Source organism: Indicator indicator, chromosome Z (assembly GCF_027791375.1).
Source record: "Indicator indicator isolate 239-I01 chromosome Z, UM_Iind_1.1, whole genome shotgun sequence".
In the NCBI taxonomy this organism is placed as follows: Eukaryota; Metazoa; Chordata; class Aves; order Piciformes; family Indicatoridae; genus Indicator; species Indicator indicator.
The window spans coordinates 45,864,228-45,877,581 of NC_072053.1; the positions used below are offsets into that span (position 1 = coordinate 45,864,228).

Consider the following 13,354-nt stretch of genomic DNA (forward strand, 5'->3'; position numbering starts at 1 on the left):
ATGCAACAAAACACAACCAGGGCAAATTTTTGCTGTCATGAGTGGATCTTAATTTTTGCTCAACTAGGGAAAAAAAAAGAAAAAATAAAAAAGGTCCTGTAAATTATAGTTTTACTCTTTGAACAATAAAAGGAAACAGAAAAGAGAAACCCATAGTATCAGAATGAAGTGTTTGCAGAAATATTACTACACAGCTTCAACATCACATACCAGCCTTTCCAGTTCCATATGATGCTTGCAGTGAACCACTAAGTAACTTAAAGTTTAGCTCAAAAAAACCCCAGAGAAAACCAGCAACCCATAAAAAGTGTGAAAGAAAGAATTCAAAATTTGAGGAAGAGAGTTCTGAAATACTGAGAGAAAAACTCTTATTTACATGCATTACACAAAATGAAAGTTACCATGATAATTTGTTTATGACATGTTCAATTTGAGATACGTTATTCACTCGCAATAGCCACGGATTTTAATGCAATTCGTTCACAGTACCATAACTTACGCAATTCACAAGCATTTCTTGGTTTTGGTGTATGTCTCACCAAAATAAGTTTAGCATCCGTGGGCTGGTGAGAAGTCACTAGGTGGGTCAATCATTACATCCAAACAAGACTACAGACAGTAAGAATTCATGACTGACCTTGGCAGTAAGAAACGTAGTGATGGGAAGGGCAACCCCAACCACTTGTACTACATGGACACAGATTCTAGCAGTGACACAAACACAAAGACTGAGCACTAGAGAAAAAAATATATTATTTTCATTTTTGTTGCACAACATTGTGATGTCAAGAGAAACAACAACAGAATTAAGCTCAGGTATTTCAGAAAACAAGGATAGATTTAGCTTCTGGTTAAAGTCTTTAAACTCCCGTAAGGCAAAACATCAAGTATCTTCTTTTCCAGAATATATTAAGCAGGATAAATCCAATTTAGTTTTTAATGCTGTGGAAAATTCCTTTGATAGTAGTTCATGAAGGGACACTCTGTCATGGGAATACACCCAGTTCCGTCCAGTCCAGTCATAGCGCTTGGGCCCACTAGAAAACAAAACACACACTGTAAGCACAGATCATTTATGGGGAGCTGCTAGAAGCCTGTCCTTATAATGTGCCCCTGAGAGCACCTACAAAAAGAAACAGACAGTATGGAGAAAGACTGGTGGGCAATCTGGGGAAGTGAAGCAGAAAAGGCCAGGAACTGCTGAGTCACCTGACAGACTTATCTGAAAGGTGACAAGATGCATCTATCACTTGCATCAGACACAAGCTCCTTCCCTTCTTGCTTTTAGTACTGATTTCCCCTGTCTTTTCCTTACTTGCTTCTTCCCCCATTCATAAAATTTCCTTGCACACAAATACTACAAGGGATATTTGTAAAGCACTGCTATTGTTTAGTTTTTGTAGCAGTGACATGTAGGTAGGAGCACAGCAGAACACAGATCACCATTCTCACTGTCTTTTTAGATGGAACAAAATAATTTACCATTTGAAACTGGCTATATTGGCGTGTGGGAGGTTTCTCTCTAAAATGCCGTTTTCATCTGTGCTATCACATGGTTTATGGCTTATTTTTGAGGTTTACATTAAGTATCGAGAAAAGAACTTGAACACCTGGATTTCATTCCAGACCTTTCTATCCACCCATTTCTCCGCATCTGAAACCAGACAACGATGGAAAGGTACCAACTACTGTTAACATCAGCTAAGGAAACTAAGAAAAATGAATAGGCATCATATGTTTTCATAAAGAAAACAATCATCAATCAGTCTTATCCTTGAACTCCCAAAATAAAAAGCCTTGGAACTCAAGGCAGTCCATAACAAGGTCTGCTAGCCCATATATACATGAGAACAATATGCATGTTCTCTCAAAACATAAAAACTAATCTGAACCTGGAATACCCTGAATTACTTGCAATATCCAAATTAAGAACTTTCCAACCATTAACCAAACTATAGGAAGTCATAAATGCAAACACAAACCAGTCACTTCCACAGAAATCTCACTTGGTATATATGTGAACTGCTAACTACTTAGAATTGAGATTACATGCTCCAGTTACTTTACTATGCATTTCTCAATTCTTTGTCTTTACAACAGGAGAGGCTGTTCATACTGTCCTGCACATAGTGAATGACGGAATGGGGTGCAACCATTCATGAAAATCAGTCCAAGACAGGCCACTTGATCAATAATGACAAAAGAAAAGAAATGTGTACTTTAGTTGAACTGTTTTCAACTGTTACATAATAAGTATCAGTTATATGGTTAGCATATGAAACACCTCCAAAGTTCTCTGAATCTCCAAAATGCTACACAAATGTGGTTTAAAAGAAGTTAATTAATAATTTAAGCATCTTGCAAATTCTATAAATTGCCTACAAAGTTAAATATGGACAATATAGATTTATCTTGGAAAAGAGAGAAAAATTAAAATATCACTTTATGGTACTATAAAAAGACGCTGCATAAGGTTGAAAAGTCTTTTCAGTCAAACAGACTATGTGAAATTACTACAGTCACAATGGTGGCAGGTTGCAGACATTCCCTCACTCTGTTTTTTTTAAACTGTCAACCATGTAAAGCTTCACAAACACAAGCTTAAGTTCAGTTTGGTGTATAAATGCGTGACAGGGAAAAGCTGGTCCAAAAAAAACCCCAAGAAAATGTCTTTCTCACATCTTAAGAATTTGTCTCTCTCCGGGCATGCTCATAGGATTCAAGATCCTACATTTACTGTACAAATTTCCTATATACAACATTCAATGGAAGTGATCAGTGGCAGTGATATTTGCATGTAGCACTTGAGAAGCATGTCACTCCAGACCATATAGTATTTGCTGGAGTTGCTTTTCAGACCTTAGGGAAGTAAGCAAACATGTAGTATCATGTTTCAGGAAATACAACTGTGTAGTATAGTACTAGTTACGGAAGCACGAAACTTAATGTCTGTAAGTGAATCATTTCTTTATCACGGATGATGAAAAATACCATCAGAAAATTTTCAAGTTTATCTCTTTCCTCATGTATTTTTGCACACTACTGGGGCAATAAATACAGCTGGCTTCAAACACATAGGAATTCTCTGAATTTTTGTTTTCATAAATAGATGAAACCTTTGTGTCAGTGACACAAAAATTGGCCATCTTAAACAGAATCATGGTTTGGAAATTATTCTTGTTGTAAAATACACAGAACTAATAAATTCTGACACACAGCCTGCACTTGTCTAAACAAAAAGATTTGTCACCTTGCTAGGCCTGTGCCTTACCAAGTTAGGTAACCCGTTAAGTAAATTAATTAATAAAAGGATTCTGGGATAGAAGACGAGTTAGAAAAAAAATACTAACCTAGTGTGCTGTGCACCAGCCAGTACATAAGGACACTAAAACAAACTTAGGAGTTTTCTTCAGGTAACTTCTACATCTATTAAAATCTGAAATTCCACCATGCTGCTGCTTTTTAATTCCCTCAAACAAAAACTCTACTACATAATTCTATTACTGCAAAACTATTGCTGGTTTTGTGATCAATACAACTTTCCTGAACAGCATTCAAGAGGTACATATGCATAGTCACTGCAAGTGCTCATACCTTCCATCTAGCTTATTCCTTCATCAGTAACACTGACCAACAACCTCAGTACTTTCCCTGGAATAGTGGCAGACATTACAGATTTTCTGGGGAGACAGCAACATTTTCCCACACATCTGGATGCCCTCCCTGCTGAAACTAACCAGAAAACTTGGAATGGATCAAAACACCGCATTAAAGAAGGCAGAAGGAACAGCTAGCCATGTCTCCTGAAAAATGCAGATGCTTGACAAAAACAACCAGTGGGAGCGCACATAAACATACAAAGCAGGAAATCCCAGAAGCCTAGAAGGGAAGGAGCCACCCTGTTTAAATACAAAGAGAGGTTTAGATTGTAATGTCATCACAGTTTTTCCAACAGTAGTTTTCGTGGGTTTTTTTTTTCAGTCATGGCTGTTTATTTTTTCTTTTAATGATTAGCCTATATTCCTGTAGATTGGTTTTGGACCAGAACAGGGTATGAAAATTCTCTATTACACATTTCTTGGACTAATTTAAGTATGTCACTATACTGCACTCTGCCTAAAACCTCTGTAGCAAATAATTATCAAACATTTAAATTACATCATGTTTTGAAAATATACTGAATAAAAGAATTAATTATAAAAAGAATACTACATAGCGTGACCATGCTGTAAAAAAGAGAAAGTACATTTTCACTTGATCTGTAGACATTACGTAACTAATTTATACTAACTTACCTAGTGGGTGAGGACAGCCAAATCTGCCGATTTGGAGTTTGCTTATTGATGACGTATGTTCCCATGTCTCCACCTAACTTAACTGTTAGGACTCCACTCTTACAACAGAAAGGAAAAAAGTGAGAAATTAAAAGTTTTCATCTTGCTACTTGGCATATTCTCAGAAGATAAACAGAAACTTACGTATCTGTTATCACATTCCCAACTATTTTCCAAACAATAATAGGCTGGAAGAAGGATAATGAGTTACCAAAACCTTAAGTGTTAATACTTAGGACAACCTGCATATCTTTGAGTCTTCAAACCTTCTGGTTAGTTTGACTTAGTATGTTTACACAACTGACAATGGCACTGCTTAAAACAATGCTCTTGAGCTTTGACCTGTCATCTTGAGAAGGCAGTGATTAAAACATTACCCAGTAACAACTTTTTCTACCAATTAACAATGCAGAACTCATGTGGTTCAAAGTCAAGAAGCCTTCTGTATCACTGATAGATTCCTTTACCTAACTTTTCTAAAGCTAACAGTTTCCCAGTGAATGAACAAAATTCTTCCTCCAATAATTCTAATTAAGTGCCAAGATCCTGAATCACATCACAAAAAATGTTCCAATTCTAAACTCCATGAGGTCTGTTTTAATTATGTCAGCTTCAAAATACCATCCTAGTGAGCATTTATTTTCTCTTTCTTACTCACATTTCTTACTGACAACATGCTTCACATTCCTCTGACATTTTCACGAGTGCATTTGAAAAGCGGATGTAACCAACAAAAATATTTCTGTCCTAACTTTAAAAGAACAGCGATACTTGGACTAAACTACAGATGATCTGAAATTACGCTAATTAGAAAGGGCATCTCTAGAAGACAGTTTCATGATTTAGGTAATAGGTTCATCATATTTAACCTACAGTTTCTCAAATAGTTCATGCTCTGTAGCATGATAAAGCTTCATGAAGGGAATTACACTTTTCATTCTTTAGTCAGAATACACTACTACTACCATTGCCAGGACTATCCATTACGTATCAACACTTACACATATAAGTGGGGAAAAATACTTTCATTTATGACTGCCTACAGACTTTCTCTGTAGCACAGGCAGTAGCTTGGAGCTGGCTTCTCTGTCTGACTGTTTTCTGACATATTTTTGACCCTGAGAACTACCAACCTGTCAGCCTCATCTCTGTGCCTGGGAAGATCACGGGACAGATCCACCTAGAATCTCTGAAAAGGCACATGGAAGACAGGGAGGTGATCTGAGACAACTGGCAAGGCAAATGCTGTCTCACCAGCCTAGTGGCTTTCTACAATGGAATGACTCTATCAGTGGACAAGGGAAGGGCAATGGATGTCATCTATCTGGACTTCTGCAAGGCCTTTGACATGGTCCCCCACAACATACTTCTCTCAGAGTTGGAGAGATATGGATTCAATGGCTGGACTGTGTGGTGGATAAGGAATTGGCTGGATGGTTGCACACAGAGGGTAGTGCTCAATGGCTCGATGTCCAGATGGAGATGAGTGACAAGGGGTGACCCTCAGGGGTCCCTCTTAGTGGGACCAGTGCTGTTTAATATCTTCAACAGTGATACAGACAGCAGTGCGGAATAGAGCAGAATAGTTTGCCGATGACACCAAGCTGAGTGGTGGTGTTGGTATGCCAGAGGGAGAGGAGGTCATCCAGAGGGACCTGGACAAACTGGCCCTGGTGAGCCTTACCGGGTTCAATAAGACCAAGTGAAAGGTCCTGTATCTTGGGAAGCGAAAATTTTTGTTATCAGTTTAGCCTGGGGGATGATGTGATAGAGAGCAGCCCTGCAGAGAAGAACAAGTGGGTGCTGGTGGATGAAAAGCTGGGCACAAGCCAACAATGCATACTTGCAGCCCAGAAGCCCAGTTGCATCTTTGTCTGAATCAAAAGAAGTGTGGCCAGTAGATTGAGAAAGGTGATTCTGCCACTTTGCTCTGCTCTGGTGAGACCTCACCTGGAGCACTGTATCCAGTGCTGGGGCCCTCAAAACAAGAACATGGACCTGCTAGAGCATGTCCAGAAGAGGGCCACAAAGATAATCAGGGGGCTGAAGCACCTCTCTTATGAAGACAGACTGAGAGAGTAGTGGTTTGTTCGGACTGGAGAAGAGAAGGCTCTGGGGAGACATTATAGTGGCCTTTCAGTACCTGAAGAAGGCTTACACGAAAGCTGGGGAGGAACTGCTAACAAAGGCATATTGTGAAGGATAGTTTTATATCGGACATTAGGAAGAAGTTCCTTACTATGAGGGTAGTAGAACACTGGAAGAAGTTGCTCAGGGAGGTGGTGGAGGCTCCATCCCTGGAGACACTCAAGGTCAGGCTTGATGGGGCTCTGAGCAACCTGATCTAGTTGGGTATGCCCCTGCTTACTGCAGGTGAGTGGTGACTAGATGACCTCGTAAGGTCCCTTCCATCCCAATGCATTCTGATTATCTCAAGGATTATCAGCAAGGTCTGTTTCTTTCACCTTAGTGTCTACGCTGTTTCTGTGCTTGATAAGGGATTTACATTTATGATCAATAAAATACTAAAAAGACCCCCTCCTCTGTTTAATATTGCCATCAGGTTGTCCTGCCAGTTATGCTGAAGGGGTATAGGCTTATACTAAAGAAATACAAGAACAAGCTACTTCTCTTGTGTCAGAATTCAAGCTTTTAATATCTCAGTGGTCTTAAATCTGTATAGACACAGCAGAATAAGAGCAGGTTGGCATATAAGGCCCACAAAACAATATAAAGGTTTTACTCTTCTTCTACATGGTCTTCAGTGCCATATTAAGTATTAATCATGATGTTATGCTGTATGCTACAGAAACACTGTTAGCCAATAGGTTTCCAAAGAGTTATCAAAAGATTTACACTATTGCTTACACTAGATGAGTTTTTAGAAACTTCTGTTGCAAGATATTTTTACTGTATTTTACAGAATACTGCTGCATGTATTTTGTCCTACTTGATGAATATTTGTTAGCTCCTGGTAACATGAATATTCTTTGAAAGAGAGTTTTCTTCCCTGTATCTAAAGATACAAACTGGATGAGAAACTGAAGCTCACAATTCAGAAGCATACCAGACTTCTATCATGTTCGCCACCTTGTGGCTTGCTATAGCACTGGCCTTGCTTGTTTGGAACTTGGTAGACTTGGTGGTACTATTTTGGTATCTTTTGTTCCCAACAGAAACAACAATCTATTTTTTATGTCATCACACAGTCTATGCAACAAAGAAGTACTGGTAAAAATTAAGAAGGAAGTAAAAATAATTACTTTTGAGCCTCGCAGTGAGTCAATGTCAAACGCAATCCACTCTACAGTGGATGGAGATAAAATTTTGATGCAAGATGACTTATTACCTTCATGTAATGAAATGTCTAGAGATATTAAACAGGCAAATTAAAATATTTTTAATTGTTGTCCTAAGCTTTTAAAATCGGGTTATTAGGTGCAGATATGCTAAAACATAATGAATAGTAACAGTTAAACAACTCTTTGCTTTTTACCATAAGATCAATTAGCTGCAACATTAACGACATACTTAAAGCAACACATAGCATTTGCTAAGGGTCAAACCAAGACTCCTACTAACAATATGTTGTTTTCTATCTTAGCTACAAGTAAAGAATGAGTATTATGATGAAAAAGGTCACACAGAAGGATGTCTGAAAACTACAGGATTTTTGTGTTATTGGGATGTTGCCTTTTTTTTTTTTTTTGCACAGTGCAACCCAAACCATCAGATGTAATGATCCCAAGCACAAAACCTTAACTGACAGGACTAGTAGAGAGTTCCTACTCGTGGCAAGACATGAAGAGGGAACAGCAGTTATGTGACTTCAAAAAAAATCAGTAGTAGAGGACTTTTTTTGCAGATAGCATAGAGAGAAACTGCTCTCTTCTCCAAGTGATACAGAGGGCTGTAACACAAACCACTTCAGGAGTTGTATGTAAAACAAGTTATCTCCCTACACAAATAGAACGGACATTTTTAATCTGAGCATGTCACTTCTGTAGAAGAATTTGAGTGGCTGACCTATTAAAGGCTCCTATTACCAGGCTAGCAGCCACCCAATGTGGCCCATGACAGTAAGCTTCTCTCATTTATGCTCTGGTCTGGTGGTTTTCCAACCACCTATCCAAACACTGCGTTCTCTTATGTCTCTCCACCACAGGCTGACATCAGTAAATACAAGACAAATGTAAACTACATGAACAAGACAAATGCTGCTTCTCAGTATTTAGGGCAATCAAAGAAACTGCTCTACCAGCTACATGTGATGCACTTGTCCTAAGCCTCGTAGATCTGTCCTGCTGTTCACTGGGTGGGAAGTGACTGCTGCTGTCTGGTCTCTGTGTGTATGTATAGACTGCTTGAAATTTGAAGCCATCATTTTGTGCTCTTCCTCTTCTGCTCATTTATTGTCCGCTATTACGTCTTTCTGTTTAAATATTTATTGTCCTCAAATCACATAATAGCACATTACTTTCTACCAGAATAGTTGCTCCAATCTGTATAAGCAGGCATATTGTAAAAATAAAGCTGTAAAAACTTGTATGTTAAATGCTGACACTAACATGACTAATTTAAAACTATCTCTAAAAGACAAAATAATAATAATAATTTAAAAAAATACAGCAATTACAGTAGTAATAGAATGTTTAACATATACCCCTAAAGAGACATCATAATCTTCTGGAGTAAAAGGCTTATCTGTCAGGTCCTCAAAGAAATCTGCTAAGGAGTCCAGTGTTTCTTCAGCCAGTTTTTCATAAGTGGTCTCATCTAAAGAGCTACAAATGACATAAAAGCCCATAATTAGGAGGAAAAATACTGAACATAGCAAGACCATGGCCTTGGAGGAAACAGTAACCATGAAATCATCTTAGAATACAAGGAGTTATCCTTCTTAAGGTAATATAGGTAACATTCCACTTATAAATGGAGATGGAATTTTGAAATTTTGGTAGATCTCTTAACAGAGGAATATGTACTTCTTTCCCAATATATACTGACCCCTGTGTCCTAAGAGGACAGAATTAGATTTTAAAATAAGGTAATTTTATAAAAGGACTCTGTACAAGAATTACTTGAGTTTTGAACTCTACAAATACAGACAAACACCTTGTTAGAAGCATATGTCATTTGTCTCTAAGAAACTCACTGTAGCTATAAGCAGCTTGGAAACATCAGTATTAATGTCATGTCTACATACAGCATTTGACTCCTCACTGGAATTAGCAACACAAGCTGGTAATTAGATGTTATTTAAAGTGTGCTTATGAACTAACACAAACATTTGCCTTCTTCAGAGAGTCTCAAATCATCCCATCAAGTAATGCTTACAGCATTTGTGAGACTACCTGTGCTACCCTCTTTAAAGAAGCAGAAAATGCAAGAACAAAGTCTAGATCAGTGTAATTAACCAAAAGTAATTAAACTATGTAAGTTTTTCCATCTACCTCTAACTGTGCAGGTGAGTATCTCTAGCAACAGACAAATTAAGTGGAATAATTTCAGATTTTCCTAATGGGGATGGCAATATGACAGTTACTATGATCTCCAGTGACTCAGTGTCTTTCAGTTGATGATGAAGAACATTTTTTTTTCAGTTTCTCTCTAGACAGATGCTGAAATACACTCCATGCCACTTATATGAATGACACCACAGAAACACTAGGGGCATGGACAACAGAAAGCCTTAGGATTAGGGAGGATTCATGTGCAGGATTTATTAACACCTGTTCAGCATGTGGTTCAGATGCTTAATGATAAGAGCCATTTCAGACATCTGCACCACCCTTCATCTGGCCTCCAACTGCTGCATCAGAAAGGGAGAAGTCTCTGACAGGTACTGTAACATCCTCTCAGTATAAGCAGAAACTTTGTGTACCCTGACACCTATTTAAGGTACAAAAATTACTTCCTAAGTGACTTCTCAAATTCATTCAAAATGCTTTCACTAAAACTGTACTTTCCCTTTACATCATCACATCAGTATTACAGAAGTGTGACAGTGTTACCATGTCTAGAAATTATTTTTAAAATGCAGAGACAGTATTTCCATATGAATATCTTGAACTACAATTTACCTCGTGTCATTCAGAGTTCCCACATTTCTTAAATTCACGAACTGAACAGTCTTGCTTTGCATTTCTGAAGCATATTGTAATTGCTGTTGAAAGTTAAGTAAAATGGAATTAAAGGTACAACATGAAAAATTATAAATATTTATCGCATAAACAGGTCCTCGAAGACCTTCGCATCACCTCCAAATAAAATATTCATATTCTCTATCACAGAGATAATATAGACATAGGCAGCTTTAGTGCTTAGATGGTTGAGGCAATCCAGAATATCCTTGTCTTCTCATACAAATTAAAAGGAATTTTATTCATAGAATAGTGAACTAGGAGAGAGAAGAGCTGTTTTCTTTTCTCTTGCTCTATCACAGAATTACTGAGCAACTTCAGACAACTAGCTTAGGCCAAGATTTTCACAAGCATCCACTGCTCAGATGCTTCATTACCAACAACTTGTGCTCTTCTTTCAGAAGCCATGAATTTATTCAGCTGAAATAAACAGAAGTCCTGAATCCACCTTACTTACACAAGAGCTAATACCACACTTCATATTTCAGGTATTTTCAAGCTGTTTTATTTCTGGTTTCTCTTCTGGTTTTGTGGGTTTGGTTTGGGTTATTGGTTGGTTGTGGGTTTTTTTGTTTGGTTTGGTCTTTTGTTTGTTAAAAAAAAAAAAAGAAAAAAGAAAAAAAAAAAAGAAGCTTAAACCAACTAAATAAAAATTACAGAAAAGCTGTATCAACATAATGGCCAGCTCCTTTGAGGGGAAGCAGTACATCAGTACAGATACAAATAAAGGTGATCCTGTAGTCTACTGTGCTAGCAGAAGCACCCAGGCTATCCACCAAGAAAGAAAGGTAACACTTACCGTTTTCTTCTTAACCAGAAGGATGCAGGTATGTGGTTTGGGATGAACGGTAAAATAGAACTTCTGATTGCTTTTGGTGTACTTGTGAAGTTTTTAAAACTGTGAAGTTTTTAAAACTTGTGAAGTTTTTAAAAGTGAGATGAAAAGCAAGCGATACTTAGAGAGGAACTGCAACAGCTACTTTTAAAGCATACAGAAGAGGAAAACACAAACCCAACTCAGGAATTATAGATGACGGTCTTAGTCCAAAGCCACCTGACATAAAGCACGGAGAACTGCTAGCTTCTTGCATTATCATAATGTCACAGACTTCCAAAATGCACATTGATGCCTACATGTTTTGGACAGTACCCTTTAGCATTTCTTTAATGCAGACTTAATAGCAAAAGCTGCAAGCCCAGGTTAGGTTCTGGCCAGACTAAGAGGCTGTAACTCCCGTTTTGCATGCCCACACTCATTTAAGTTGAGGTTGGCAAAACGGTGCTAGCACACAGGTGGTAGGACATCTCCAGGTACCAACCCAGCGTTAAGGGTGGCCAGCACACATCTTCTCTAAGTGGAAAATAGCAGCAAAGAAGCTAATAGCATTGGAGAAGGGCTGCTGCCGTGCCTACTGCGCAGCACAGCGACACTGGGAGCCGCCGAGAACACTGGCCCAGCACTCCCGCGCTCACCTGCTTCTCACAGCAGAGAGGCCCAGGCGCGCTGCTGCAAGAAGCAGCTGCCGAAGGGCCGCTCGGCCCGCCTGCCCGCCTCCGGCCCGCTCGCACGGGGGTGCCCCGCAGCATGCGAGAGGACAGCGGAGGACACGTCGCGTTGCCGGCCGGCCCACGGGGCGCTACAGCAAGGTCCCTGCCTGGCCTCGCGGCCGAGGGACAAAGCGAGAGGCGCGGCCGGCCCAAGGAAATCTGGCAGCTGCCCGTCCCCCGCTGGGCTCCAAGGCCCGCCCGCAGACACCCGAGGCTGCCCCGCCCGTCCACGGCCAGCTGCAGTGCGGCCGGCCCGCCTCCTCCCTCCAGGCAACAACAGGCCCCTCATCGTTGCCTGCCTCACGCTCACCTTTCCGCCAAGGCTAGAGGCGGCTCTTCCCGCCAGCGGGGCGTCCCCAGCGCCTCCACTCTGCCGCCGTGCCGCCGCCGCCCGCCGTGCGGCGCGTATAGCGCCAGCTAGCCCCGGCCTCCACATGTCTCCCCTCCTCGCTACGGAAGCGGCTGGGGAAGAGCCAGCCTACCGCAGCGGCCGCGAACGATATGTGGCGCGGCTGCTACCGCCCTCCGTCGGCCGTCCTCGGCCGTCTCGAGTCAGCCGCTGGCGTGGCCAAGCCAGGCCCAGTCGCGGTCAGACGGCTGGTTCCGGCGGGAGGCTGGCCATGGAGCCGGCCCTCTCTCCACCTCACCGCCGGTGGGCTCGAGTGGCACAGTTTTTCCCCGTCCCAGCCAGCGGTGGGGTGCCCAAGCAGACCAGGTCACTCCCGCGCGCTAGTGGGCCTGTTGCCCGGCGAGATGCTTCGGAGGGCCGCCCCACTGCGGACGGGCTGTGGGGCACCGTCTCCCAACACCAAGCAGGCCCTTGGCGCCGTGCCCGAGTCAGCGTATGTGGTTGTGTCCCTAGCGCGGGCGTGTACAGCCGCCGGGGGTCCGAGCGCCTGGCCCTGCAGAGGGCGTCCCGGCGCCGTTCCACACCCGCTTACGCGCGGCTGAGGGAGGGAAATAGTGCCTGGGGTTTGTCCTTTCGCCCCTTCCAGTCTTCTGCTGAGTTCACCCGCAAGTCCAGCCAGACTGAATTAAACCCTCTGTTCTGCTACTGAGAAAATAAAGACGCACCGGAGTCTAGTACAATCGTTGTCCACGCTATGCCTTTTCCAGGAGATGGTACTTTCTCCATCAGCGCAGTGAAACAGCAGGGTGGCCTTCCCCAACCCCCCACCATCCAACGCAACGGGAAGGCTTTACCCAGGAAAGGGGCGCTGGGGCCTAGCGTACTGCTCAGACATTTTACGTGCTCAGGAGAACGTAGGAATCTCAGATCGGACTGGTATCATACAGGGAAGTGGCTGTGACAGTGACTTGGTAACACGA

General features: G+C 41.3%; 1 protein-coding gene across 1 annotated transcript; it reads right to left on the reverse strand.

Annotated features, from left to right (window-relative positions):
* Positions 1 to 322: 322 nt before the first annotated feature.
* On the reverse strand, positions 323 to 12,461 carry FXN (frataxin). The gene is made up of 5 exons (XM_054397900.1): positions 12,330 to 12,461; positions 10,418 to 10,500; positions 8,998 to 9,118; positions 4,296 to 4,393; positions 323 to 1,037 (listed from the first exon to the last, which is right to left on the reverse strand). The coding sequence occupies exons 1-5, from the start codon at positions 12,459 to 12,461 to the stop codon at positions 884 to 886; spliced, it is 588 nt and encodes a 195-aa protein (XP_054253875.1). The 3' UTR covers positions 323 to 883.
* Between the last annotated feature and the right edge of the window lie 893 nt (positions 12,462 to 13,354).

Coding starts and splice junctions, on each gene's coding strand:
- FXN (XM_054397900.1), bottom strand. CDS start 12,461: ATGTGGAGGCCGGGGCTAGCTGGCGCTATACGCGCCGCACGGCGGGCG. Junction 10,501..12,329: donor GCCTTGGCGGAAAGGTGAGC/GTGAGGCAGGCA, acceptor AACTTTCAACAG/CAATTACAATATGCTTCAGA. Junction 4,394..8,997: donor ATTATGATGTCTCTTTAGGG/GTATATGTTAAA, acceptor TTCTGTTGTAAG/AGTGGAGTCCTAACAGTTAA.